This window comes from Balaenoptera musculus, chromosome 1 (assembly GCF_009873245.2).
Source record: "Balaenoptera musculus isolate JJ_BM4_2016_0621 chromosome 1, mBalMus1.pri.v3, whole genome shotgun sequence".
Taxonomy (NCBI): domain Eukaryota; kingdom Metazoa; phylum Chordata; class Mammalia; order Artiodactyla; family Balaenopteridae; genus Balaenoptera; species Balaenoptera musculus.
This window is the reverse complement of record NC_045785.1, coordinates 4,434,803-4,461,989: the sequence shown is the minus strand read 5'-3', so window position 1 is coordinate 4,461,989 and position 27,187 is coordinate 4,434,803. Positions and strand designations below refer to the sequence as shown.

The 27,187-nt window shown below is 61.3% G+C and overlaps 2 protein-coding genes and 1 long non-coding RNA gene across 5 annotated transcripts in view; 1 reads left to right on the top strand and 2 right to left on the bottom strand.

Moving 5' to 3' along the window:
- The window catches only part of ESPN (espin), a 30,554-nt gene extending 13,310 nt beyond the window's left edge, over positions 1 to 17,244 (bottom strand). For all 3 annotated transcript variants that reach the window (XM_036874883.1, XM_036874972.1, XM_036822822.1), the window contains exons 1-6: positions 16,951 to 17,244; positions 13,656 to 13,849; positions 3,363 to 3,549; positions 3,055 to 3,237; positions 2,775 to 2,906; positions 142 to 343 (exon numbers count right to left, since the gene is read on the bottom strand). In XM_036874883.1, the coding sequence (XP_036730778.1) occupies positions 142 to 343; positions 2,775 to 2,906; positions 3,055 to 3,237; positions 3,363 to 3,549; positions 13,656 to 13,849; positions 16,951 to 17,244 (1,192 nt within the window). The remainder of the gene's footprint in view (positions 1 to 141; positions 344 to 2,774; positions 2,907 to 3,054; positions 3,238 to 3,362; positions 3,550 to 13,655; positions 13,850 to 16,950) is intronic.
- A 3,062-nt stretch (positions 17,245 to 20,306) lies between these two features.
- Positions 20,307 to 22,857, bottom strand: LOC118886280. The gene is made up of 3 exons (XR_005017699.1): positions 22,802 to 22,857; positions 20,983 to 21,089; positions 20,307 to 20,367 (listed from the first exon to the last, which is right to left on the bottom strand). It is a non-coding gene; the product is annotated as an uncharacterized LOC118886280 (long non-coding RNA).
- On the top strand, positions 22,160 to 26,223 carry HES2 (hes family bHLH transcription factor 2). Its single transcript, XM_036835761.1, has 4 exons — positions 22,160 to 22,380; positions 22,475 to 22,570; positions 22,869 to 22,968; positions 23,055 to 26,223. Exons 1-4 carry the CDS (start codon positions 22,336 to 22,338, stop codon positions 23,303 to 23,305), a joined length of 492 nt encoding a protein of 163 aa, XP_036691656.1. The 5' UTR covers positions 22,160 to 22,335; the 3' UTR covers positions 23,306 to 26,223.
- The last annotated feature ends 964 nt before the right edge of the window (positions 26,224 to 27,187 follow it).

Sequence of the window (27,187 nt, the reverse complement as noted above, 5' to 3'; positions counted from 1 at the left end):
CCTCACCAGAACCAGCCCTCCTGGTGACCTGGGCAGCCTCCAGTGTCAGCTGCGGGCAGAGTGGGCCCAGGGATGGTCCTCAGGGCGCAGTGGTCTGACTCCAGTTTGCTCTCCCTCCTCCCTCTCCCCAGGCCCACTCACCATGAGGGGGGCACCGGTCCTTGATGCTGGAGTGGCTGGAGGAGCAGGAGTCGTAGTTGGAGAGGGTGCTGGTGGGTGAGCTGAGGTCAAAGTTCGGTGGCTGGACCGACATGGTGGTGTTGGGTGAGGACATGCCCGAGTCAGGCTGCTTGGTCTCCAGGTCAGCGGATGGATCCCGTGACAGCACGCGGTGCTCCACGCTCTGAGCGGGAGAGGGGGCTGTGAGGGCAACCCCGCTCCAAAGACCAGCACACCCTGCGCCAGGGTCCTGCTCGGGCACACCCTCGCTGTGTGACCTCGGTCAAGCCACTTCCCTTTCTGGGCTCCCTTCCCCATCATCTCTCAGGTTCTTCCCAGGCTAAGATTCAAACCTAGCCCCCCAGTGGCAGGACCATGGATTCCTGGGAAACTCCCAGCCCTGGCTGGTCTCTGCTCAGGGGGGTTGAGAGGCTAACAGAAAAGAGAGAGGACGCTGGGCTGGACCCCAAGCGAGGGCGGCCACGGCACCAATCTTACTCCCTTCTCATCAACGGGCAGAGGGCCAGGCTCTGGCATGGCGAGGAGGCACAGGCACTGCTGCAGCGGGTGGGAACATTTGCAGCAGCTGGGGATAGGGGAGGGGTGCACGGCACTTGCAACTTGCAGGAAAGACTGATCCCCCGACCTGGCCAGCAACCACCCTGTCTCTCCTTGCCGGACTGGGGCAAATCCCAACACGAGCCTAGCCCCTGTCTCCTGATGGGGCCTTTGGGGAAAGGATGGGGCCTGGGGTGGCCCAGCTGAGCTGGGGGTGGGCAACCTGAGCTCAGCCATCCCCCACCACTGCCTCTCCCCTGCCCACAGGCCTGACCCTCCCGCCTGGGAGCGGGCTGGGGTGGGGGCCATGCTTACGTTACCCATGCTGGCCCTGCTGCCGGCAAGGCTGCTGCTCGCTTGCTTGCTGCCTCCTGCCCAGGCCGGCTCCTCCCTGCCCTGCGCCCCCTCCCTGCCTGAGAAGTGTCACAGGTCCCCCGGGAACGCGAGGCAGGCCTGGCACCAGGTAACGGCTCAGCGGCCACGCTCATTGGCCCCGTAATTAGGGGCTCTGCGGGAGTGTTTGCCTTTTCTGGGCCAGTATCCTCCATGGCTTGGATCTGTCACTGCCTTGTGAGGGGGCCAGGTCCTCCACACCCCACCCAGTTCGGGGGGGGCCAGGCCCTGCTGCCTAACCCCTGAGCCAACGGGAGCCATAGGAGCTGGGCTTGGGGGGCAGCCTGAACACACTCTTTCCTTGGCTGGCCACAGTGGGTACTTGCCCAGCCCTGACAGAGGTTAGGGGCAAAGGCTTTGCAGCCTGTGGGGATGGCTTCAAATTTCATCTCCTCCACTTACTAGCTACATGACCTTTCCGTCACTTGTCCTTTCTGTCTGTACCTGAGTTTCTTCATCTGTAAATGGGTATAACAGTACTGCCTGCCCCATTATGTTATAACAAAGATTTTAAAAGTTAGTGAAGTGCCAGGGCATGGTAGCCAGTAAATGCCATATGTGTCAACTGTTAGTATTAATTCACTGTGAAGATGAACTGAGATTACATCGTAAAGCACTAGGCAGGGTACCTTACCGGGGTCAGAATTCAAGGAATGGTGCTTGTTTGCTCATTGCCTGCAGCTAAAGCCTCCATCAGGGGGCGCCAGAGGGCGCTGGGGCTCTGTGGACCACTACTCTCTCCGGATGGCCCTTTCTGCGGGGAAGTTCTTCCTTGGGACCAGATGCCATCTCTGACCCCTGGACCTTGCTGTGCCCTGGAGTCCCCAGAACCAGGGTGCCCCCATATACTCGATGACAGGGCAGACAATGCTCTGGGCAGGGGGTCATCGGCCTTCTCTCCTCCAGCCTCATTCCGCAGCCCCTCTCGTGGCCAGGCTGCCCCCTTCTGAAGATGCCTGTGAAGCCAGCCCTCTTTCCTCCCTCCTGCGCCAAAGCAGACGTTGCACCAGAGGAGCCAGAGCCCAGGACTGGGAGCCACCCACATCTGCGCTCAAGTCCCAGTGGGTTCCTTCATGGCTTTGTAACCATAATAAAATAATTTGAAAAGAGTAACACAGGTTTTCAATTATGAAGTAGCCACACAGTGAGCAAACATACAGAGTAGTGGTGAAGAGAGGTAGCTCCAGGCCCGGACACCAGGGCTCCACCATTTAATGATTGGGTGATTGGGTCTCCCCAAGACTCAGTTTACCCACCTGTGAAATGGGGACACGAGCACTCCCTACCTCAGAGTGTGGTGGTGAGAGTTAAATGACCTAATTAATACCTGTGGGCAGATGAATGCACTTTACTGTTCCCACTGGTGTGTAAGTGTCGTTGTTTCTCCGAACCTTGGTTCTCATCAGGACGAGGTTGGTCCTCCTTCCCTCGACATTTCTGCCCGCACACCCTCACTCCCCAGTGGTCAGTGGTTCTGGCCTGAGAGGTCATGTGGGGTAGTGATCTAGGGCACTTACTCGTGTGACCCCGGGCAAGGGGCTTCACTTCCCTTAACCTCAGCTTCCTCCGTGGTAAAAAGGGTAACAACACCTACCCCTGCGGGGAGGTGGGGGCAAGCTGTGGGGGGAATGCAATAATGCGGGGGAGCAGCGCCCGGGGCGTACCAGGTTCTCCACGGTGCGCAGGTAGCGGGTGCAGTGGCTGTGGCCGTTGTAGTCCGCGAGGTCGGCGGCCGTGTACCCGTCGCGGTCGCGGACGTCCAGCTCCGCGCCGTTCACTACCAGGATCTGGCAGCACTGCAGGGGCGCGCAGTGAGGACCCCCGGCCGACAGCCAGGACCCTGGCGCCGGGGCAGCGCTGTGCTGAGAGCGCGGCGCCAGCAGAGGGCGCCCGCCACTCCCGCGCTCGCCCGGCCTCCCGGCCACGCCCCCGGCCCGCCCTCACCTCCAGCTCCCCGTTCTCGGCGGCGTCATGCAGCGGGGTCCCGCCCCACAGGTCGGCCGAGATCTCGCCGCCGTGCAGCAGGAGCCAGCTGAGCACTTTGGCGTGACCGCGGCTCGCCGCGAAATGCATGGCCGTGGCGCCGTCCTTGTCCTGCTCCGACAGGCTCACGTCGGTGCAGCTCACCTGGGGGGGAGGGGAGGGGGCACAGAGGGGCGGGGGCTGGGCGCCAGGCCCCTCTTGGCCCCGCCCCCGTCCCGCACAGGCCCCGCCTCTCCCGGGCCCCAACCCCGACCTGTCCCCGAGCTCACCAGCCACACGATGACCGGGCTGTGGCCCATCTGCGCCGCGGCGTGCAGCGGGGTCATGCCGTCGTGGGCGCTCAGGTGCGGGTCCGCGCCGCACTCCTGCGCCAGGTACTGCGTCACCTCCAGGTGGCCCTCCTGGCATGCCAGGTACAGGGGCGTGGCACCGTTCTTGGTTTGGGCATTCACTCCCCTAAGGAAGACGCAGCACCCACCGTGGGCTCTCAGTGCCCGTCCCCCTCCAAAGCTTTCTTCACCCCTCGCCCGCTTCCGGGGAGCTCTGGAGGGCTGGGAGGGTGGGTTGGAGAAAAACCTAGTGGCTGGGCCCGGCTGCCCAACTCCCTCTGGACTCAGTCTTGTGCCAGCCTCCCTGGGTGGGGGGGGCCCTCTGGCTTGCTCCCCACCTCCCCCCGGCAGCCTTCTTTCTGCAATGCACATCTGGCTGAGCTAGTCTCTGCCCTCAGTAAATAGCCCACCTTTTTACCAAGGTCTACAGGGATGTGGTGACCTGGCCTCCTCCTACCTTTTCAGCCACACTGACCCACAGTCAGTGTGAGTCCTCACACCTGCGGTCGGACCTCTGTGCCTTTGATCATGTCCCCCCTCTGTCTGGAATGCCCTTCCCGTCTCTCTTGAAGACTCGGTACAGATCCCTCCTTCATGAGGCCTGCCCTGATTTCTCCAGCAGAACAGGCCTTTCCCACCTCTGTGCCTCATACTGCCCTGGGCTCACTCCACGGGCCACCTGCCATGCTCGATCATAACTTATTTTGGCCTCTGCCTCCCCCAGAAGGCTGAATTCCCAGAAGGCAGAGTGGTAGTGTCACCAGATAAAACACAGGATGCCCAGTTACAATCTGAATTTCATATAAACAACAAATAATTTTCTAGTGTAAGTCTACCCCCAATGTGGCATGGGATGTGCATATACTAAACCATTATTTGTTGTTTATCTGAAATTAAAATTCAGTGGAATATTCTGGTTGTGGTTGTCATCAGCCTGGCAACACGACAGGTGCCGCCATCCACTGAGCACCTCCCATGCGCTACGACACTAGCACGCAGGTCCTCACTGCATGTCCTAACTTAGGTCCTACTGTCATCCCCATTTTGCAGTGGGGCAATTGAGGCTCAGGGGCTGTGACTTGCCAAAGGTCACACAGCTGGTAAGTGGCATTTGAGCACAATCCGTCTGCGCGATGCAGACCCGGACGCACAGCAGGAACGAAGGGAGCGAGGAGAGGGATTGGGGGAAGGGCCATTCCATGTCTTCACTCCCTCAACCTTCCCTCGGGCCTAGCTTGCAGCTGTCACTGCCCCTCATCCCTGCTCCCCAGCTCCCACAGAAGGGTCCTAACTGGGGAATCAGTCCCACGAAGTAGAGTGCTGCTGGGAAATAGGGAAGCTGTCCCTGCCGCTGGCTTAGCCTCAGTTTTTCTGACTTCACAATGGGTGTGGATGCCAGGGTGCAGTTACCAGATACAGGCACTAGGTGGAGCCACAATCTAGGCCCAGACAGAGGAGCTCGCCGCGGGTCTAGGACACAGCGGGTGCGGGGTGGGGAGTAGGAGCTGGGTCCCTCTGGGCTGGATCAGCCCTCTGGGCCCCAGGAAGCGCAGTTCTTCGTCCGACTTCATATCCTCCCACCCACCCGCCTCTCCCATCTATTTGCTCACGGCCTCGATCACACGCTCCACCCCCACCGTCCACGCCCTCCCTCCCTCATCTAAGTGCCAGCCGCGTGTACAGTAACGTGGCCACCAGGCCACCCACTCCTCCTCCATCTGCCCCCTCACCCACCCTCTTGTCAGCCACCCACGACTCGGCTCCTCGCTCTCACACAGCCCTCGGACCCTCCCGTCTGACTTCTCCCTGTCCCTAGAGCCCCAGCCCTGTCCACTTCCCTGACCCCTGACCCCAGGCGGCTTGCAGCGCCCACCAGGCACGCAGCCCCAGCTCTCTCCGTCCTCCTGACGTGGGAACACCCCCTCCTCAGACACAGAGCTGCCACTTCGGGGCTGACACCGAGTCTGGGACGGTGCCCGGCTGCCTGCCACTACCCCACCCGCGTCGGGGGCGCAGCGGTGTGCCGAGCACGGCGCACAGCGGCAGACAGGGTCGCGCCCACACGCCGCACCGCGGGAACGCGAGGGCTCTCAGCCACTGGCCTCCACGCCCCGGTGCCAGCATCGCCCCCCTCCCACCTTCACAAGCTGGTGCGTCAGGAACGGCCTGTTTAATATTTCATGACCGACACTCGATGGCCTGAATTATTCACCCCGTAACCAAGGCGCAGCGAGTGCTGGGGTCCTGGGGCTCGGAGACTGGAGGGGCCACTGCCCAGGGCCCACCGGGCTGTCTCGGGGGAGGCCTGAGGCAGTGTACACAGCTCAGGGCGCCGGCTCTGCCAGCAGTCCTGTTCTCCCAGGCCACCCCGCCTGGCTGGGATCCATAACCCAGGGGTGCCCAGCCAGCCTGAGGAGGTCTCAGAAGGTCTGATAAGCTGGTACAGGGCAGGAGCCGAGCAGGAGGGGGAAGCTGTGCTCACAGCCTCCTGCCAGGCCACTGGCTGACAACCCCAGCTGGCGTCCCTGGTACGGAGTGAGCGCTCAGTAACCCATTCAGGAGTCACAGCCCCCAGCCTGGGAGACCCCAGAATAAGGGGCAGATTCGCTGATGAGCCAGGGTGGGAAAGGGGGTCCTGGTCTTGTTCCTTTCTTCTGTGTCGACCTGGAGGCAGGAAGAATGGGCACCCTCAAACTCACTGGGGTAAACTCTAAAAATATGGAGGAGGGACTTCCTTGGTGGTCCAGTGGTTAAGACTCCACGCTTCCAATGCAGGGAGTGCAGGTTCAATCCCTGGTTGGGGAACTAAGATCCTATATGCTGTGCAGCGTGGCCAAAAGATAAAAAACATATATATACATGGATGAGCACAGGAACAAAGTAAATTAATGAATTTTGTCCCTTTTTTTCTTTTTTTTGGTGGCGCTTGTGGGATCCTAGTTCCCTCACCAGGGATTGAACCCGGGCCCTGGCAGTGAAAGCGCCAAGTCCTAACCACTGGACCGCCAGGGAATTCCCAACACGAGTCTTTAAATTAATGAATTTAGATGGAGAGAGAGTGAATTTATATAGTAGTAGAGATGACGATAACGGATAACAGTGACAGTGGGTACCATCTACTGAACAAACTGCTCTGCGCCAAGCACTGGGACGCACATAGTACACATGGTCTCTATCTAGTCCTCCTAAAGACCTTACCCGGTAGGTGTCAGCGTCGTTCCCCTTTTACAGATGAGGAAACTGAGGCACAGAGGGCTAGGATCACTTGAGAGGCAGAAGGGGACCCGGTGTGAGAAGGACCTGGTGTGTGTGCCACCCGCAAGTGGTGTCTTGCCTCCCATCTCTGTTCACAAAGCCGTCCACGAGTGGGGATAATGATAGTCGCTGAGACATGCTTGCAGAGCCCTCAGCAAGGCCTGGCGCCGTCGCTGTATTTTAGGATCCCTCCTCCCTGTGCCTCTGTGGGAGCACTGCTGACCTGGGGTGTCCAGGCCCCAACAAGCACGGGTCAGGCCGGGCAGCATCTCTGCTGCAGACAGTCGCTGCCTAGAGCAGAGGGATGGGGTCTCGGGAGACCTCTGGCCTCAGGACCTGCCCGGCTCCAGCCCATCGAGTTCTAGCCATAGTGGCGCCATGGGTGACCGGTCCAGTCCCAGCCCCTGCCCTTGGCCCTGGCCTCCACCCACCACCCCAACTCTGTGGCTCACTGTGCAGGGCCCCAGGGCGTCCTCTAGCCGCGCCCCCCAGCCTCAGTTTCCACATATGGCAAATGGGCATCACAACTGTTGCCTCTCCAAGCCTCTTGTGAGAGACAGAAGAGGAATCTTTGAAAATTGCAAGGTTCCTCCCAGGGAAGGCAGGGCTTAGCTTCCTGGTACCGCTGCCACAGCCTGACCCGCCAGCCCCCTCACCCGTCCCTTGGGCCTCCACACCGTCACCTCCACGCCACCAGCCTCGACTGACGTGGCCACGCCCTAACAGGCGCCCCTCACCCCGCCGAACACCTGCTCCTCTTGGCTACGGACAGGCACACACCGGGCCTTCTCAGCCTCCCTCGATGGGCCCTCGACCCTTGCCCAATCTCCAAATGTTGGGGTGCCCCAGCACCTCCTTTCTAAACACGCTCTGCCCCTGGTGAGGTCATCTACTTCCCAGGGTTAAAGGTCACCTGTTCCCAATGCTGCTCATCCCCCCAGCTTGGACCTGGAGTACATGCGGCCCCTACATCAGCTCACTCATCCATCTGTGCATTGAGCAGCTTCTTGAATTTTACTTGCCTTTTTTTCTTTTAATTAAAAAAATTTTTTGGCCATGCCACGCAGCTTTCGGGGTCTTAGTTCCCCGACCAGGGATCGACCCACGCCCTTGGCAGTGAAAGCAAGGAGTCCTAACCACTGGACCGCCAGGGAATTTCCCCTTTACCTGCCTTTACATGGAGCAAATCTCTCCACACTCTCCCTCAAACTATCTTCCCCCCTTACTGTCCCCATTTCAGTAAAGGACACCAGGCCACCCTCCCTTGAGTCCAAGCTCTAGGAGTCTTTGGCAACACTTGACCCTTGAGTTCTTTATAAGTCTGAGTCTCCCAGCAAGCATCACATAAATCATGATACTTTTCTTCCTCTTGGGAACAAAGATGATATAGACAAACTGTAACTATTAAGCAAGTCACCCTGATGACACAAAAGAAACATGGAATGCTCGTAAACGTTTGATACGTCCGTCCAAGATTGGTGCCACCTTACTGTGACCGTTGCCACTAGGAAACAAGGAGTGATCTGCCCACAGAAGCAGACTCCAGTCAAAGAACAGCATTTCCAGTGGCCCTCCCCACTGGCAATCATTTCTGCCCCAAGGGAGGTCTGGCAGGGGATGATCTCCACAAGGATTAGTTCTGGCTGTGAGGTAAGTCCCGCTCTGAACAAAGACTCGGAGCCTTTGGCGGTTCTACCTCTCTTATCCTCTAATCACGCCTGACTTATTTGAAATGAACTCAAATGAGGCCTGGCCCAGTGAAGCAATGCAGCCCTGATTTAAGGAAGATTCTAGAACAGTCAGCTTTACACCCAATCCATCAGGAAGCCTGGAATATCCCCAGAAGCCTTCACTGGTCTGCAATTCTCCCAGCCTTCCAGGCCCTCCTGGCTCGCGATGAAGCCAAGCGGGATCCCCCCCCTCAGGCCTCTGCCCCGGCCAGCTCCACCTGCAACGCTCCCAGGCCAGGTCTTGGCACGGCTGGTCCTCTCCCATTCAGCTCTCACCTCCTCAGTGGGGCCTTCCTGGACCCCCTCAATTTAAAGAAACCCCCCAACCACTTCCTACGAATACCCCGTTTCACTTCATAGCACTTGTCCCTCTTGAATGGTCTTGGCACTTTTTTCATGCATTCCAGGGATACACATCACGAGGCTGCCACAGGCCAGGGCGGGGCAGAGCTTGAAAACAGTGGAGACCTGCCCTCTCAAGCTTGGTTCCACCAGGGCTGCCGGACGCACCCTGACACACTGGAAAATAAGCAAGAACGTCTCTGCGTGTACACGTGCTCTTGACCTGGCTCCTTCTTTGCCCCTGGGAGCCCCCCCAAGTTGGCTCCATGAAGTCGTGAGGACTCACTACATCCCTAACGCTAGCGGGGCTGGGCACTTAGGGTACATGTGGATGCTAGTTGTTGAGTGGATAAATGTGGGGGTGAGCGAGATGGGCAGCCAGGCCCGGAGTTCTGTGATGCCGCCTCGCACGTGGCCTCAGCTGGTCCATTTGCCAGACGGGCCCTGGGAGGCCCAGAAGAGAGTTCTGTCTGAGGTCACGGGCAGTGAGCTGCTTGCAGGGCCGGACAAGACCCAGGGATCCCAGACTCCTCAGTCCTTCAGTGAGTATTTTCTGAGTATCAGGCACCGGGCATACAGGATGTAGAAGAAAAAGAGATACTCTCATTGCCCGGGGAGACAGACGGTAAGAGGATGTGTTGAGATGCACAGAAAGTAATGCCAGGTAATGAGGAGGGTGCGGGAAATCAGGCTGGAGAGGAAGACTGGGAGGGAGGGCGTGTGTCTTCTTCGGGGCAGGTGATGATCTGAAGGAGGTGTGGGGCCGGCCTTACTGAGAGGCGGAGATGGAGCAAAGACCTGAAGGGGAGGAGGGAGGGGCTGTGGGCTCTCTGGGGAAGAAAGTGAGGCAGTGGGAATGGCCTGTACAAAGGCCAAAGGTTGGAGGGCAGGAGCAGCAAGGAAGCCCAGGAGGTAGAGTAGAGGAGGTGATTAGGGCGCAGCTGGAGGTCAGGTATGGGGGTGCCAGAGCGAGGAGGGCCTCTGGGCTGCTGCAAGGAAGCAGCCTTCCCTGTCCGTGAGAGAGGAGCCTGTGGCCGGTCCAGGGATCTGACTTGTGGTCTCCCAGGTGGGCACAGCCGGACAGGAAGCGGGCAGGGGGAGGGCAGAGAGGCCAGCTGGGGCCCCAGTGACATGACAGGCTTGGACCAGGAGTTACCGGTGGAGGTGAAGGCTGTCCCCACTGAGAGGGGCTTCTCATGACCCCACCAGGCCCCTCCTTTCTCAGAGGGCCTGGGTCAGGGCCCCCAGTGTGCCGGTGTGGCTCCCCCCAGGCCCTGCTGCCCAGGGGACCTCAGCAAACACCAACAAGTGCCCGGCAGGGAAGGGCAGCCCCAGGCCCAGGCCTTCTAAGGGGGAGCTGAGCCATAGGCCTGGGGCTCCCTAACAGGTGAGCAGCTAAGGTTTCTGTTCAAGGCAGGGGCTGCCTGAAGCCCTTCCCTGGACGGGGCCCCAGGAGCAGCCAGGCCCCATGAAGGAAAAGGGGGCCGCCCAGGTGAGCTTGAAAAGGCCCTCAGAGGTGAGCGCCTGGCCCAGGAATGGGAGACAGACCCAGAGAGGAGGTGCAGTTTGGCCCAGGCCACACAGGGAGCTGGTGGGACCCCGGGTGGTCAGTTAGCCTCTCGGAGACACCATTTCTGTATCTTCAGCACCATGAGGCAGGGACATTTGTCTGTTTGGTTCACCGACGTATCTCTGACACTTGGAATATTGCCTGGCCCAGAGCAGGTGCTCAAGAAACATTAGTTGGATGAATCAATCTGTAAAATGGGCTGATTATAGAGCTACTGCCTAGTAGCAGGTGGGGCTCAGACTACTGCTTGGAGTCAGACCCCTAGTAGGCATTCAGCAGGTGGGAGCTGGTCCGAAACCTTTGCGCAGACTGGTTTTCCAGCTCTCTACGACTGGTAGACCACGGTGGGGCCCCAGGAGGAAGGAAAAGCCTGGAGCCCTGCCCCCAACCCTCCCCAGCCTCAGTGCTCAGGCCTAAGGGTCCCAGCTGAGCCCAGGGCTCCCCTCTGGTTACTGAGGCCCCCAGCAAGCACACGGTCGAGGCATGAGATGGTTCCTGGGCCCCAGGACCCTGCTGGCTGGATGGTCAGGAGCTCTGAGGGCCACCTGCTCCTCGTCCCGTCTGAGCCCCAAATGGGGATGTGGACTCGTGGCTCTGCTCCACCAGCCACCAGAGCTCCTGGCCAGGAGGGCTGACCCTCCTGACTCTGCCTCCCTCAGACCCAGGGCCTGAAGCAGCCCCAGCCCAGCTCCTGCCAGCCCCCGTGCCGCTAGCTGAAGGACTCTTTTCCCCAGGGGGCTCAGAGGGCGGGTCTCATGGGGCAGCAGCCCCTGAGGTCACGGTGGCAATTCCTCTGCCTCTGGGAGGACTTGCCCAGTGGACGGGGAGAGACTGGAGGAGGGGTGGGTGGGTACAGGCCACTCCTGCAGTCCTTTCTAATTCCCCAAGGTGCAGCCCAGCATTAGCTGGGCCCTCCCCCGAGGCCGCCCAGCCCTCCTGCCCCTCTGTAGCTTGTCATGGCCACGGCTCATGGCTGCCCACAGCCTCCCGGGCAGGATCGGGTTTCCCACCGGTAGGAGCTCTCCCTGCATCACCTGCCGCCAGGGAGAGCTGAGCCCTTGTGAATAATTCACAGTGTTTCACAGAAGGCCAGGAGGCTCAGGAGAGCAGGGCCACGGCGGCCTCTAAAGCCAGGCTGCCTGGGTCCCCTGATTGCACCCTGCGGCCTGGGGCAGCCTGCACCTCTGCCCCTCCCCAGCTCCCAGCCCTGGGGTCCCCAGCCTTGGGGGGGCAGGAGTCGCTACCTCCGAGTTAGGGTGTGGGCACTGGCCCCCAAAGCCCCCCCGCCAGCAGGCCCTACCTCAATTCCCAGCACCCCCTCCTGCCTGAGCCCAGCCTGGCAATCACACAAAAGTGCCTCCTTATCAGCCAGGTCACGCGTCGTCACTGTGGGAATGGAGCCCCAGGCCTCTGTCCGCTTCCCTGAGATTCACGGGGGGCTGGTGGCTCATCAGCCCAGGCCACCTGGCCACAGAGTCGGCGCCAGGGCCCAATCACGGCCAGCAGCACAGCCTGGCCTGGGGGCAGCAGGGTCTCCCGGGCCCTGAGCCTTCGAGGGTGTCCCCAGCACAGCCAGAGCCTTCCGAAGGCTGGAACCCCAGCCATGGAGGCTCATCCTAGGCCCCAGCCTTCTCAGGGAGGAGGGGCTCAGGGGCCAGCCCGGGGCTTCACCCCTGCCCCCCACCAGCACTTCCCGGGGCGGGGCAGAGCCCCCTCAGTTCACACCACTGGAGCTAAGCTGGCACGGCCACCAGCCTGACTTCCTGGGGCCCGTCATGTGCGATGCGGGAGGCCGGCGGGTGCGACAGGATGACCCCCGCCTGTCTCTCTTCTCTTAGGGTCTCAGTGTCCTCCGTGATAAGTGATCAGTGAGGGGGTGGTGTCAGAACCACCTGGGTGCGGGGGTGGGGACATGCACAGGGGCAGCGCCCCAGCCCCTACCTGGGGAGTTTACGTCGAGTCTGGGACCAGGCCCCCAGGGTGCTGATGGCTGCAGGGTGGGAGCCTGCACTCGAGGGTGTTTGGGGCCTCCTCCTTGAAATCCCACTGATTTTGGTGTCACCCAGACCCTAGCTTGTCCAGGAGCAGAAGATTCACGCCAGAGTGGTGCCCAGTGGCCTCTGGCAGGGACGGCTGTGAGGAGACCCCCGGCTGGTCTCCCACGAATCAAACCAGGGAACCCCCTTGCTTAGCAAGAACGAGCCAGGCTCAGGCGTCCTGGTCCCGGCCTGGGGGCTTTAAGCTGCTCTGTATCCACACCAGCGTGCCTGCGCCCAAGGGGCTGCCGGACGCAGCCACCCTGCCACCAGGCCACAGGGCCAGGCTGGCCTCCTGCTGCTCCCTGGCGCCCAGTGGCCGGGCAGGCGCCCTTAGGAGCGGAGCCAGGGGTGGGGACAGACCCTCCCGCCTTGTGACTGCTCTCCTCCTGAGGCTGGGTCCTCTGTCACCACTTATTTCCCAGGTACCCCCTTGAACTGACGAAGGTCACCAGTCAGAGCCCCAATCTGTTGGGTCCCCAGGGCCACTGATGTCCTACTCCCTCAGACAGGGCCTGGGTGGCTTCCCCCCAGGACCCCTGCCTCCCTCTGGGTGCACCTAAGACCTGGCTCCCTCCCTCCCCCAGGACCCCCTCCCCACGACTCCCATGCTCTTCAGTGAACCCCATTCTTCTGCACACCCCACCGCACCCCGGGGAGTGCCCAGACTACTGCTCAGCTGCGTTCTCAGACCAGCCGCTCGCCGAGGGCCGGGGAGGTTCGGGAGCCCCATCCCCCTGGGGAGTGGGAATGAGCTGCCGGCCACAGGAGAGGACAAGCTGCCCTCTGACAGGCCGGGAGCTGAGGGCCCAGGAGGCAGGCTGGGGGTCTGGGCAGGGGGCCTCTCCCATCACTGCTGGATAACTGACGTGGCTCCTCCTCCTTTTTGACTGTGGGTCCAGGAGATGCTCTTCACCCCTACGCCCCACTTAGGACAGTCTTGCAAATTAGCACAGGTCAGAGCCAGAGAGCCGCCTGCTGTAGGCTGTAAGCACCCTGGGGACGAGCAAGGGGTCTGCGTGCACAGCCGCTGCAGCTCAAGTGCAGCTCGTATTGGGGGAGGGTCTGCTTGCAGGGCTCTGGGGCATGTGTCTGCGGGCAGCCCACCAGGAGGGGAGAACTTTCAGCTTGGGTGGGAGCTGTCTCTGGCCGGGTCCCTGACCACGGGGATGGCCCAGAAGCACTAATTCCCCTGGTGTGCTGGAGGGGCACGGCCGACTACAGGCACCCCCTCCCCCCCCCCGCCGCCAGAGCCCTGGCCCGCCCCACCCAGAGGCCCCCTGAAGCGGAGGGTCCTTACTCAGGGTGGTGGCCGACGAGAAGCCTCAGGGAGGGGAAGTCTCCTTTGGCGGCGGCGTAGTGAACAGGCAGGGCGCCCGTGTCTGTGGCCACGGTGGGGTCCCCACCGCCGTGACGCAGCAGCCAGTTCACCACCTCAGGGTGGCCGAAGCGGGCAGCCAGATGCAGGACTGTGGCACCAGAATTGTCTCTGTCCTGTGGGAGGAGAGCCCGTTAGTCCTAAGGCCTGGCCCTGCCCCCATCCCTCACTCAGACCAAGTCCTGCATCCCACCAGCCACTGGGGCAGTTCTGTCCTCGGGCACCTAACTGGCCCTCTCGGAAGCTCAGTCCATAGCGGCAGCACGGGGCCATCCATGCTGGGCTTTCTGAGGCCTGCAGGGCACCCTGTCATCACCCCAGCAGGAGCACCTGCCTGTCACCCAGGTGCTCGGGGAACACCTGAAGGAGCCGCTGGGCCAGGAAGAGTGGGCTGTTGGGCCCTGCTGTCAGGGGTCGGGGAGCAACCCCTGCCTCCTTCCTCTCCTCCTCCCCAGGTCTCACAAGGGAAGAGGCCTCCGGGCTGACGCATCTCCAACAACCCAACCTCAGTGCAGAGGACTGCCCCACCGCCAGCAGACTCCCTGCTCCCAGCCCCCCACCCCGAACAGGCTATGTCCTTGCCTCTGGCTACTGGTGGGCAGGGCCGGGGCAGAAGCCAGCGGTGGTACGTGTGGGATAGAGGCAGCCCCTGGGAAGGGCTTGGGCAAGACCCCTCTCAGGCACCCCAAAGGGGACGGGTCGATGGTTTAGGTGCTGAATGAGTCTTCCGTGAACATCCAGGTGTGTGTGTCTCTTGCGGGAGGGGGTTGGCAAATGCTGTTTATGTGACCTGCAGGCCAAGACGGGCAGACACCCAGAAGCCTGGACTCAGAGGCTGGGAGTTTGGGAGAGTGGGCACCGGTTCTAGAACAGAATGAGCTCCCAGCACCAAGCACGTGGGGTGACGGAGAGGTGGGCAGGGAGCTGGGCAGGGGCAGGGGCACGGGGAAGGGGGTGGGGCAGCCGTGGAGGCGGGCACGGGTTACCAGGGTTCAGAGAAGGGAAGCTGCTCTGTACGCCCACCCCCGCCCCCGCCCAGAGAGAGGGCACCATGGGAACAGGTGTGGCCGAGGCAGGGGGCGCTGGAGAGACCCTGAGCTTCAGGAAGGTGAGTCTCAGTAGCGTGAGAAGCTCCTCTAAGAAATGCAGGGAAAAGGGGGGACAGAGGGAACGGGATCCAGGGGCACGATGGGGAGGTCACATTTAGGGGATACGGGGTGGGGGGCAAACAGACTGGCTGTTGGGCAAGAACAGAGGCAGGGAGGAAGGGGAGGCAGAGAAAACAGTCCAGAGGAAGCAGAGGCCGATGCTGAGACTCCTCTGTGTGTGGAATGCCTGGGGAAGACCAGAGACAGGTGCAGTCTGTCCTCCTGAGCCCAGGGGACAAGGCTGGCTAGAGGTGACCCAGACAGGCCCATAGTGAAGTATGCCCTGCGCCCCAGCTCTTGAGAAAGGCCCTCACTTCCCATTGGCCTTGGGGACTGTGGGTCTGAGGCTCCAGGGGGTCCTGATGGCTCTGGGCCTCTGGGTGAGGGGGGCAGTAAGGAGAGAATCACAGGCCTGTGACCGGTCCCCAAGGCTCCAACAGCTACGTAGGCCCCAGGAGCCTCCCGTGCTATGGCCCGCACCCTAAAGCTGCTTATCTCCCTGAGCTGAGCAGGGCCCCGGATCTAGGTCATCCTCCCACTGCACACACACTTCGTCCCCAGCACCCAAGCCCTCCGGGGCGAGAGGACGGGAGACTTGATAAGCTGGGCACAAGGCCGCCTGCTCCTCCACCTCCTCTCCAGTGGCTGGGGAGGCTTCTGGCCAAGGCTGGACACCGGGATCGGAGAGGCATGCCACCTCCCAAAAGAGTGGGCAGGGACCACGTGCCAGGAACTCCTGATAACAGAGCTGGCCCGGAGATAAGGGGCCGGGCCACCTCCCAGGAGGGGTGGGATGGGAGGCCTGGCCATCCTGAGGCCAAAAGGTGGGGGGATGGGGTCTGGGCACCGCCATGACACAGCCAGCCAGCTCAGAGTCGGCCCTGCTTCCTCTCCTTCTCTATCCAGTTAACACAGTGGTCCTTGTAAGTGGGAAATCAGTTTTGTTCCTCCCTCCACTGGCTTTGCCCTACAACCAGAGTATCATGCAAATTCCTAACGCCAGCCTATGAGACGCTCTGGGATCTGGCCCTGCGGGCTTCTCCCTCCCTCACCCCGCTGCAAACATGCTCGCCTCCCTGCCGTCCCTGCTACAGGACAAGATGCGTCCCCCTCAGGGCTTTGTACTTCCTGCTCCTTGGGCTTGGTCATCACCTGGCCACTTCCCTCCCATCAGCCAAGACTCCCTTCAGAGGCCACTCCTCAGAGGGGCCTCCCCTGGCCACCTTGCCCACGCAGCTCCTGTCGCTCCCCACCACGTGGCCTAGCAGTACCTGGCGTTACCTGGTCTACTTTCTAGACTGCGTGTTTGCTGTTCATTGCCCCCATGGACCGGCAGCTCCCGGAGGTCAGGAGCACACCTGAATCCCCGGGCCTAGAACCTGCTGGATGCTCTGCGTCCAGCAGGATTGAGCAGGAGAGCTACACATGAGGGCCTGAGCTGCCTTCTCCAGCTCAGGAGAGGCCAGGCTGGCTAACACCAGCCTGGTGGCCACTGAATGAGACCCACTGGGGTCTCAGGGCAGGAAGACTCGGGCTGGGATGAAGAAGCTGGGAGGCCAGAAGGGATGATGTCCTGGGATCAGCTCAGGTCCTTGGGAGGTCCCGCCCCCATTACCAGCCTCAACCCTCCTCTCAACTTAGGGACACATGCACCTCAGCCTGGGGTGGGCTGTAGGATTTTGTGCAAACCCCCCCACCCCCCCGCCACTTCCCAGACCTGATCCTGGAAGACATGGGCTTCTGACTCCAGGCCCTTTGTCCCCCTCCCCTGCCCACTCTCCGGGATTCCCTGGATCACTGTGTTTCCCCCACCCCCCAGCTTAAATACTATCCCAGCTGAGCCCCATTCCATTCTGGTTTCCTATCACCCAGATGGTCTTCTAGGCGGTGGCCAGGGCTTGCCAGGGCATCTGCCCGGGTACTCTCAACCCGGGGAGCCCACCCCGCCCCAAGCCCTCTGGAGGGAGCTCCCAAGCCCACCCACCCTTAAGATCCGAGGGCTCCAGACCAGAACTCTCTCCTGGGGAGGAAGCCCCCCCCCGGGTGCCCCGTGCGCGGCGCGGACTCACCTGCACTCCGCAGCCGCCCTGAGAGAGCAGCCACTTCAGGCAGCAGAGGTGGCCGGTGGCGGCGGCGTCGTGGGCCGGCGTGGCGCCGTTGCGCGCGCTGGCCGCGGCGGGCAGACCGGCCTCCTCCACCAGGAAGCGCAGACAGTGCAGCTTGCCGGCGCGGGCCGCGTGGTGCACTGGCAGCGCGTCCAGCGGGTCGCGCAGCGAGGGCCCCAGCAGGCGGGCGGCGTGCAGGGACCTCAGCACGTCCAGGTCGCCCTGGCGCGCCGCCTGAAGCGTCTGCTCCAGGGCCATGGTGCCGCCCGCGGCGCCGCGACCCGGGCTCAGCGCGTCTCCCGGGGCGCCATGCGTCTGTCCTCGGGCACCCGGAGAGCCCGCGGCGCGACCGTCGGGGCCTGCGAGTGGGGAGGCGGAGCGGCTGCCGGCCTGGCCTCTGCCCCGCGCTGCCTCGCCCGCTCCGCTCCGCCTCCGCCGAGCTCTGGGGCTGGGGGCCCCCGCGGCGCCCAGCCTAAGCTTCGGGCCCGCCCCCCGCGCCGCCTCCGCCCGGCCCCGCCCGCCGCGGTCCGAGTCCCCCGCCCGCCCGCCGCAGCCGCGCCGAGGGCCGGACTCCGGCGACAGAGGCGGTGCGCCCAGGGACTTCTCTCCAAATTTACCTCCGGTCAAAAAGCAGACCCCGGGACTTCCCTTGGTGGTCCAGTGGTCAAGAATCCGCTCTCCCAATGCGTGGGGCGCGGGTTCGATCCCTACTCGGAGAACTAAGATCCCACCGACCACGCCGTGCAGCCAAAAAATTAAAAAAAAAAAAAAAAAAAAAAGCGGACCCCGGTGATCAGAGCCGTCCAGGCGCTGGCGGGCAGACCCCCCAGACGAACTGACTCATCGACCCAGTGCCAGTTCCTAGGCGCTGGGGACACGAGCCAGCAAACGATGACCGCAGTTCCAGAGAGTGACAAGTGTGATCAGAGCCGGAAAACGGGGACTTAGTAAGTTATAGGGGCTACGTGGGCAGTCGGAGAAAGGGGAGGTGCGGTGGGCTGGGCTTTATTCAAAGGCACGTACCTAGGCGCATTCCAGGCGTGGGAGACTTCGAGGGCAAAGGCTGTGCGCTAGGAACAGGCCTAACAAGTCCCTCAGGGGCTCTGGGGCTCTGGGTCTATGCCCTGGCAGGTGGCATGGGTGCTGGGCCCTCAGCCCTCCTCGGTCCCTCCAGACCCCCCAAGAACTGCCCACGTAGCCTCCCCGAGGCAGGGAGGGAGAGAAAGGAAAAAGGGCAGGAATGCCTGGTGGGCTCTGGTTTCCGGATCTAGAGACCCTGGCCTCAGAGAGTGCCCAGAGCTGCCGCTGGGTGTCTGTCTGAGGCGGGGGAGTCAATCGTGAGCTTGAGGGCCCGGGGCTGCCGAATGGAGAGAGACGGGAAAGCAAGGGCTGGGGGGCAATGAGGAGGTGCGCCAGAGCAGTTGCCCGGAGAGCAGGGCCAGGACCCCTCCCCAAGGGGGCAGGATGGCCCTGGGAGGGCAGTGGGCCAGGAGAGCACACGTGCACCAACCACCCTGCCTGCTTGGCCGGAAGCCCTTCGTGGGAGCTGGAGGGAGGCACAGCAGGCTGGACAGGAGGAAGAACTGCTAGAAGATGGGGGCTGTGTAGCTGTGGGAGCACAGTCAGCACATCCTGTGCCCTTCCTCCCCGCCCTCCCCGTCACCCCCCACCTCCCCACTGAAGCCCCGTGAGGGCTCTGCACTGGGCTGTTTCACCCAGCGGGTAGCGGGGCAGGCACAGGATGGTGCTGGAGATGCCTTAGAGAGAAGTGGCTTCCAGGAACAGTGGGAATCCAAGTCCCTGGGACCAACACCAGGTGGCGCCATGTGCAATGGGCTCCAGCGCTCCATGGCACCCTCCTAAACTGGAGCCTCTGGGCCTGAGTGGCCAGGTGGGTTTCCAGCTACTTTCACCTCGCCAGACCCACCTCACTCCCCCATGGGACCTATGACGGCCGGGACCCCTACCCAAGGGGACAAGGGGAGGGAGGAGTCTTATCCTGGCCACCTCAGTGCTTCGACTGGCTCTTGGTGCCTGCCAGAGCTGCCCTCCTCTAGCCCACCGGGTGGAGCTGTACCCTGAGGCCTGCGAGTGGCAGGGGTGCTTTGATGACAAAGAGCTAAATGGCTTATCTTGAGGGCCCCTCCCTTGTGCTTCCTTCATGGAAAAAAAAAAAATCCCTGCACTCCCATGTTGGCTCCCCTGGTCCTGGACACTCTCAACTATCACATGGTTTTGTCATTTTGGGGTCCAGATCAGGGTGATGTGCTGCTGCTATGGCATTGGGCAAGGCAGGAGAGAAAACCCTGAGCCGCTCCCGCTGCTGATACGGACATCTCCATAAAAGTCACGTGTGAGCACTCATCCTTGCTGACCATCTTCTCAGACTCCTTTCTGAGGATGCCACTCAAAGTCAGGCTGAGATCCAGGCCTTCTCTGTCCTCTCTGGGCTGCACTGGGTCCACGGGGTCCCGCTCAGCATCTCTAGCGAGCCCACGCCAGCAAGAACATATTTTTGGAAACCCTACTGCTTACCAGGCACCATGCCAGGCTTCACCTGCATATTTAGCCCCATAAGGATGCTATGAGAGAGGTACAACACTATACCCATTTTACAGCTGGGGAAACTGAGGCACAGGGAGGTTTTTGTTTGTTTGTTTTTTAATTTGTTTGGTTTTGTTTATGGTTTCCTTTGCTGTGCAAAAGATTTTAAGTTTAATCAGATCTCATTTGTTTATATTTTCATTACTCTAGGAGGTGGATCAAAAAAATCTTGCTGTGCTTTATGTCAGAGGGTGTTCTGCTGATGTTTTCCTCTAAGAGTTTTATAGTATCCAGTCTTACATGTAGGTCTTTAATCCATTTTGAGTTTATTTTTGTGTATGGTGTTAGAGAATGTTCTAATTTCATTCTTTTACATTGTTTGTTTGGTTTTATTTTTTAATGTATCTTGTCCACACTGGCACTCTGTCACTGTGGCAAATAGAAAGGGGCAAATTCAGGGGCTGACACTCACAGAGGCTGACCCTGCTGTGCCCTTCTTCTCTCTGCACCTGAAGTTCCCCCTGCCCAGAGCACCCCCAATGTCTCCCACCCTCCAGATGTCAGTTGAGGGGCTCCCTCCCCCACCAGGAGGCTTCCGCTCATTCTTCTGCTGGGATCAGGCCATCTGCCCACCTGTTATGTGGAAAACACCTGTTCAGACCTCTCCCCCCACCCAAGAGCAGGCACCCAGGTGGAGTGCGTCCCCACTGTACCCTAAGTGGTTCCAGCTTCCCTAAAGCCTGCACCCCCATACTCCATCCACTCGGTTGTCTTACCTAAGTTCCCCTGGTTATAAACGACTCCTTCCTCCAGGTAACCAGCAAAACCCCCAGAATACTTTGGTTGAAGGGAACAGCAATGGGAGAAGACAGGAGAGACTTAAAATCTGGGGTAACTGAAAATGCAGTCTGCTTCCCCACCCTCCAGGCTTCAAACGGTGGTCCACAGGCATGGAGGGGGATGTTCTAGGAAGAACCTTCTTCCCCAGGAGCTAGTTTCAGGGTATCTCAGCAAGGATGCAGAGGTTGGTGCAGGGGGCCCTGTCGGCACAGAGCTGAGTGAGCCAGTGTGTGCGGCCAGGGGTGGCATGTGGGGCATCAGTTAAGGATCCATGAAGTCCTTTTCTTGAGCCCCTAAAGAATAATTGAGGGAATTCTATGGTGGTCCAGTGGTTAGGACTCCGCGCTTTCACTGCCAAGGGCAAGGGCTCAGTCCCTAGTCGGGGAACTAAGATCGCAAGCCAGGCAGTGCGGCCAAAAAAGAGAGAGAGAGAACAATTAATAACCTTGGAGGAGGCCGGGCCATAGGTACCCTGAGCTCAACGATTCAATTTGAGGAGACAGTGGCTCAGGCATGCCCAGGTCCTGCTCCGCTAGATGTGTTGACTTATTCTCATAGTTAGGACTGTTACGGGGGTTAATGGAAAGGAGGGCCAAAAGGCGCTTGACATACAGCATGTGCTCCATAAATGGTGGCCAGTCAGGTACGGGTGGCGCGAGCTCCCACTAGACCGGATGCTCCGGGCCCCTTCCTGATGGGTGCGCTGGTCTTCTCAAGCCCTGCTTGAGGAGCACGCGGCCGGGGGGACTTAGGCGGAGCGTCGAAGGTGGGGCGCGGAGATGGGGTTTGCGCGGCGGAGGGGAGGGCCCCCGTCCAGCACCCAGGACAGCGCCGGTCGGCTCCGCCCTGTGGTTCCTCCTCCCGGCCCGGCTAGGTGGGTCCAGCCCGCCATCCGCCCGCGGGTCGGCCCGGCAGTCCGCCGTGCTGGCCGTTGCCCGGCCAGCCGGTTGATGGAGGGCAGCCCCGAGCAGATGGGCGGGGGACGCCCAGCCAGTTTGCGGCAGCACCGGCCACGCGGCGAGGAGGCGGGCCCGGATGGAGGAGATGGGCAGCAAAGAGCTGGCACCCAGGACTGCCCCGCCCCGCCCGTCACGTGAGCTCCGCCTGTGCTGTAGGTAGGAGCCCGGAGCTGGAGCCAGTGAAATGAAAATGAGCTCCGGGCGCCCCTGGGTTGCCTCGTTTTCTCTGGGCCTCAGTTTCCCCGTTCAAAACCGAGGACAGGGGACCCAGGTGGTCCCTAACTCGCTGAGGGCCGGAGGATTCTCTGGAGCCACCGGGGCCCTAGTTCTGCCTGGCCAGTTTCCAGCCGTTAGAGCCGGAGCAAGTTGAGGTCTCTTTCCGGGCCTCAGTCTCCCCTTCCAGCCCCGCAGAACAACTGGTGGGGCGAGTCCCTCCCCATAGTAGAAACCCGAGTGGTAGCTCCCTGAGGCCCGGGACTTGGGGGTCCTGCCGCCGCTGGCTAACCTGCCCAAGCCCAGGGCGGGGCTCAGAGGAGGCGCTGATCCCGAATGAGGGAAGAAGGGCGGCGTCGGACAAGAAGGGACAAGGGCCTGGCGCCACCCGCTCGCCTCCTGCCCGAGGGTCAGGGCAGCGAAGGCTTCGATGGCGCCCACACACACCCCTGCAGGTGCTCTGGGAGGAGGGCGCCCCGGGCTCGCAGCAGATGGGACTCGAAGGCCTGGAGCAGGAACCCGGGGCCTCCGCTGTCCCCCCTTCCGCCCCAACCCCGCGCAGGAACAAAGGCGGAGGTGGGACCCACAGGCGGCCTGACTCCGCGGGGCGGGACGGGGCGGAGCGGGCGCGCTGCCTCCTTAAAGCCGGGCTGCGGGCGTGGCGCGCGCTCCACTGGCGCCCGCTCCGGCCGCGCAGCAGACCTCACTGCGGGCCTCGGTCTGCGCTCGGTGTCTGGGCGGGCACAAGTCTCCCACGCGCGGGCCCCGCAGCGGCGCCGCTTTCCCGCCGAGCATGGGGCTGCCTCGGAGGGCAGGGGACCCGGCGGAGCTGCGCAAGGTAGGAGCCGGGGCCTGGCGTCTGGGGGCAGAGCGGCGGGGGCGGGGGCCTGGACGGCGACCCGCGTAACCGCGGCCTTCGCGCCCGCCTGCAGAGCCTGAAGCCACTGCTGGAGAAGCGCCGCCGCGCGCGCATCAACGAGAGCCTGAGCCAGCTCAAGGGCCTCATCCTGTCGCTGCTGGGCAGGGAGGTGAGTGCCCGGGCGCTCGGGTACAGGCCGGGCGCACTGGGGCTGGGGGTAGGGGGTCCCGGGGCGCGGGGCGAGGAGGCCGGGCGGGCCGAGATGCCCTTGCCGGAGAAGCCGACGAGGGGACAAACGCGCGGCGCCCAAGGCTGAGCCCGGGTCTGACAGGCTCGGCGGAGCCGACCCACCGCGGGCTACGGCAGGCCCGGCACCAGCTTCTGGGAGCGCGGTACTCACGGCAGCCTGCCGGAGGTCTGTCTTGTTTGTCCCTTTCTCTGTCCCTCTCCTTCGTGGCCGGGCGCAGAGCTCCCGCTTCTCGAAGCTGGAGAAAGCGGACATCCTGGAAATGACCGTGCGCTTCCTGCAGGAGCTGCCTGCGTCCTCCTGCCCGACGGCAGCGCCCAGTGAGTGACCCTGCCCCGCCCCGGCCCGGCTCCGCGCCCCGCGCCCCTCTCTCCACCCCGCGCCTCACGCCGCTCTCCCTCCGCAGCGCCCTCCGACAGCTACCGCGAGGGCTACCGAGCCTGCCTGGCGCGCCTGGCCCGCGTGCTACCCGCTTGCCGCGTCCTGGAGCCCGCCGTGAGCTCTCGCCTGCTGGAGCACTTGCGCCGGAGGGCGGCCAGCGCCACCCCCGACGGCGGGCGCGCGGGGGACTCCTGCGGCCCGTCCGGGCCCTCCCCGCCGCCCGCGCCCTCACCACCTGCGTCTCCTCGGGACCCAGGCCTCTGGCGGCCCTGGTAGTCCCCTGGCCGGTCCACGGGACCCTGCTGACAGCGTGGGACCAGGAATGCTGGACAGACTGAGGAAGCTCTTGGTGGCGGCTCTCCTTCACACCACGAGGGACCAGCCTGGTACCTACAACCTGGCCAGACCCGGATGTTTGTGAGCTGTGTGGCAGACTGACCTCCATGCGGGCTCAGGAAATAAGAGGAGAGGCCCACTCTCAGCCCCAACTTGGGGTGTCTGGGCTAGAGGTAGAGGGGCAGGTGGCTGCAGGGAGAAGAAAAAGCCTCCCACCCCAGTTGGTGGAAGGGTTCTAGGGCTGGGCCAGCCACTGCTGCCTGAGCAGCCCACACACCTGCCCCAGCGCTGGCACCAGCCCAAGGGCTGGGCCAGGAGCTCACCTGAGCCAGGTGCAGCAATCTGCTCTGACTGGTCACCACTCTCCCAACCCTGCTTGAACCTGCCTTCTCGCCAGCTCAGCTTGGTAACCTCTGGGCACACAGCAGCAATGGCCTGAGGGGCTCTGAAGGCTGGGGAGTCATGACCTCCCCTCCTGGGCTCCCTGCCTAAAGCTTCCAATTATAGGGACAGGATGCAGCCAGGGCTCTGTTTCCCGAGGGGCGGGGGCTTCCTTAGGTGGTCTTGGGAAGGGTTTATTTCCCCAAGCATTAACACCTGTGTACCACACACCAGGCCAGGTGGTCTTGGGGTGTGAAGAAGGGGTGGGACAAGAATGAGGGTGCCCTGTGGCCTCAAGGAAGCTTGCCACCTTGAAGGGCCCAGGTCCAGCACAGAGCTGGTGCCAGTGTGAGGTGAGCAGGTCCCATGTCCTGGAGCAGCAGAAATTCAAGGGATGACACAGCAGGTTAAGGAACAGGAATCCCCCTTTCTCATTTTCTCTTCTGAACTGCTCTCTGCTACTGTCAGGACAGATAGCTGGAAGCAACTTGTTCTTAAGACTTTTCTTTCTTTCCCATGGAAGCCAGAGAGCCTTCAAAGGTCCAGTGGTGGTGGTGGGGTGCTGTGGATCCCAGCAGTGGGTGCCCAGGAGAAGGCCAGAGCATCTGTGGCCCACCCTCAGTCGTGTTCCCAGCATCTCGTGGGGATTTGCTGAGCGTTTGTGGGAGGTTGCAAGTCCTCCCCCCAGTCCCCGGTCCAACAGCCTGTGCGAGGGACCAGGGCACTAGGGGCAAGAAGATAGAGCTGTTGGGGGGGTGGTCACTAAATTGAGCTATGCCACATAAACCCATGATGACCATGGCACTGATTCTGGTGGCAGGATGTGGGGAAGCAGTGGGCGTTACTGAGGAAGTCAATGTGAAGACAGCAGGGTGAGCCCACAGCAAGGGGGGCTGTCCTACCGCCTGTCTGGGCCCAGCTGGCTGGACTGCAAGCTCCTGCGGGGCAGGGCCGGGGCTGAGTGTACTGCCTTGTCCCCAAGGAACTCGGCACGTGGTGGGTCCTCAATAAACACCGTGAGCCAACGAATGGGTGATGTGACGGGCCCGCTCCACTGAACCCCGACAGACTGGTTGTTGCCTCAACGCCTATCCCCAGAGCCCTAATATCACTTTGAAAAGCTGCTGCCCCAGAGCATGAGCTCCCCGGGACAAATGTGGGGAAGGGTGTGGAGAGTAGGGAGGGCAGTTCCTTGGAACGCAAGCCTGCTTTCCTGAGCTGCCAGGAGCGAGTGGAGGGGGCACGTAACCCACAAGCCCATGCTCGCCACGAGAGTTCAAGTTTCTCCCTTGGGTCAAGGACGCCCATCCATCGGCACAAACTGGGCCGACTCCCTGTCCCTTTAAATAAGAGCTTTCAGTATGGGTTGAGATTCGGTAAAAACTGACCAACCAGAGGCCCCTCTCCTCCTTTCGACCACTGCTTGCTTCTGAGCCCCATCTGGGTCCCCAACTCTGTGACTCTCGTTGATCTGACCCCAATCAAGCCACAATACAAGCAGTCAGGGACGGGGCGTGTAGGTAGGCCAGTGACACACAGGGTCAGGCATTCCGGGGATCTGAGCTGGCGGCCAGCCAGGCCTTGGCAAGGAGCTGAGACATGCCTGGGTGGGTGAGGCTCTGGGCCTGAGGCGAGAAGCCAGTTTCCCAGCAGGGACGTGCAAGAGCTGCCTAGAAGGTCTCAGCTGGTCCTCTGAGTTGGGCTTGTGAAATAGGGACGCCCACATCCCTCCCCTACAGGGCCCCTGCAGGTGCCTCCCCCTGGCAGCTCCCCAGGTATTCCCAGAGCCCCGTCTCATGGCCAAAGGTGAGCCCAGGGCAGAGCGGGCTTCTTCTGCGTGGGAGGGAAGCCGCCTCACTCAGGGGCATTTAATGATCCTTATAAGGCTCACAGAGTGCCCAGTGAACAGCTCTTGTAATGTCCTCTCTGTTCTGGTCCCATGACTCAGTCTAACTCTGTCTGGTTATCATGCTTGGTTAGAGGCAAGGCTCCCATGTCTCATAAACCAGTGGGTGAAATCGTCCAATGACCTAAGCACAATCAGAGCACTGAGCTGTCGGGGAGACTCAGGCTGGGGCCAGGCCCCACCTGTCCCCCGGCACCAGTTAATTTGGAGAGGGCAGATCTCGTTTCCATGAGGGTTGCCAGGGAGGACTCCCCTAATAAACATTTACAAATTACTCTGCTCCGCCTGTGAAGCCCAGACTCTGAGGATGAGTCTTCCGCTGGTTTATCTGGAATAGGATCAGAATGAACATAGCCTGCGGGGAACGCCTGGAAGAATCTGTGGCTTTGAAGAATCCTCGCCACCGTGCTTTGGGGTGACCACGGCACCTGGAGACAGCGGTGGCACGTCCCCATCGTGCGCAGGCAGCCACCTCCTACTCGAAACGTCAATAAGCAGCCATATTTACTTTTTATTTATTAAAAAAAAATTTTTTTTTTGGCCTTGCCGCGAGGCATGTGGGATCTTAGTTCCCCGACCAGGGATCGAATCCGTGCCCCTTGCATCGGCGGTGCATAGTCTTAACCACTGGACCGCCAGGGAAGACTCCATATTTACTTTTTTTTTTTAATTAAAAAAATTTTTTTTAATTAATTAATTTTTGGCTGTATTGGCTCTTCGTTGCTGCGTGTGGGCTTCCTCTAGTTGCGGCGAGCGGGGGCTACTCTTCGTTGCAGTGAGGGCTTCCCATTGCGGTGGCTTCTCTTGTTGCGGAGCACGGGCTCTAGGTGCGCAGGCTTCAGTAGTTGTTGCACACAGGCTCAGCAGCTATGGCTCGTGGGCTCCAGAGCGCAGGCTCAGTAGTTGTGGCACACGGGCTTAGCTGCTCCGTGGCACGTGGGATCTTCCCGGACCAGGGCTCGAGCCCGTGTCCCCTGCATTGGCAGGCGGATTCTTAACCACTGAGCCATCAGGGAAGTCCCCCATATTTACTTTTTAAAAACACACCAGGGTGGGACTTCCCTGGTGGTCCAGTGGTTAAGACTCTGCGGTTCCAATTCAGGGGGCGCCGGTTCGATCCCTGGTTGGGGAATGAAGATCCCACATGCCGCGGCACAGCCAAGAAATTAAAAATAAAGTGACAAGAGATTGTTAAAGCGATAATTGGTTATTTAACACACACACACACACACACACACACACACACACACACACACCAGCTTGCTATAGCCGGTCCAGAGAACTAACCCACCCAATGGTGTTATTTCCCTTTTTGCCTGGCCCCTTCCCCGTGTGGGTGCATCTCTGGGGTGCTGGGTGCCTGTGTGTGCGTGTGCATCCCTGTGCAGCCAGGTGGCCACGCTGCAGAGAGCTGCCCGGGCACTCGGTGTTGGGGAGAACACAGCCACCCACTGAGGGTTCCCAGTGAGGAACTGGTTTCACTCTGGGTTTTGAGAGGCCCTGGCAAAGCCCCAGCCACTTAAAGCAGCTATAAT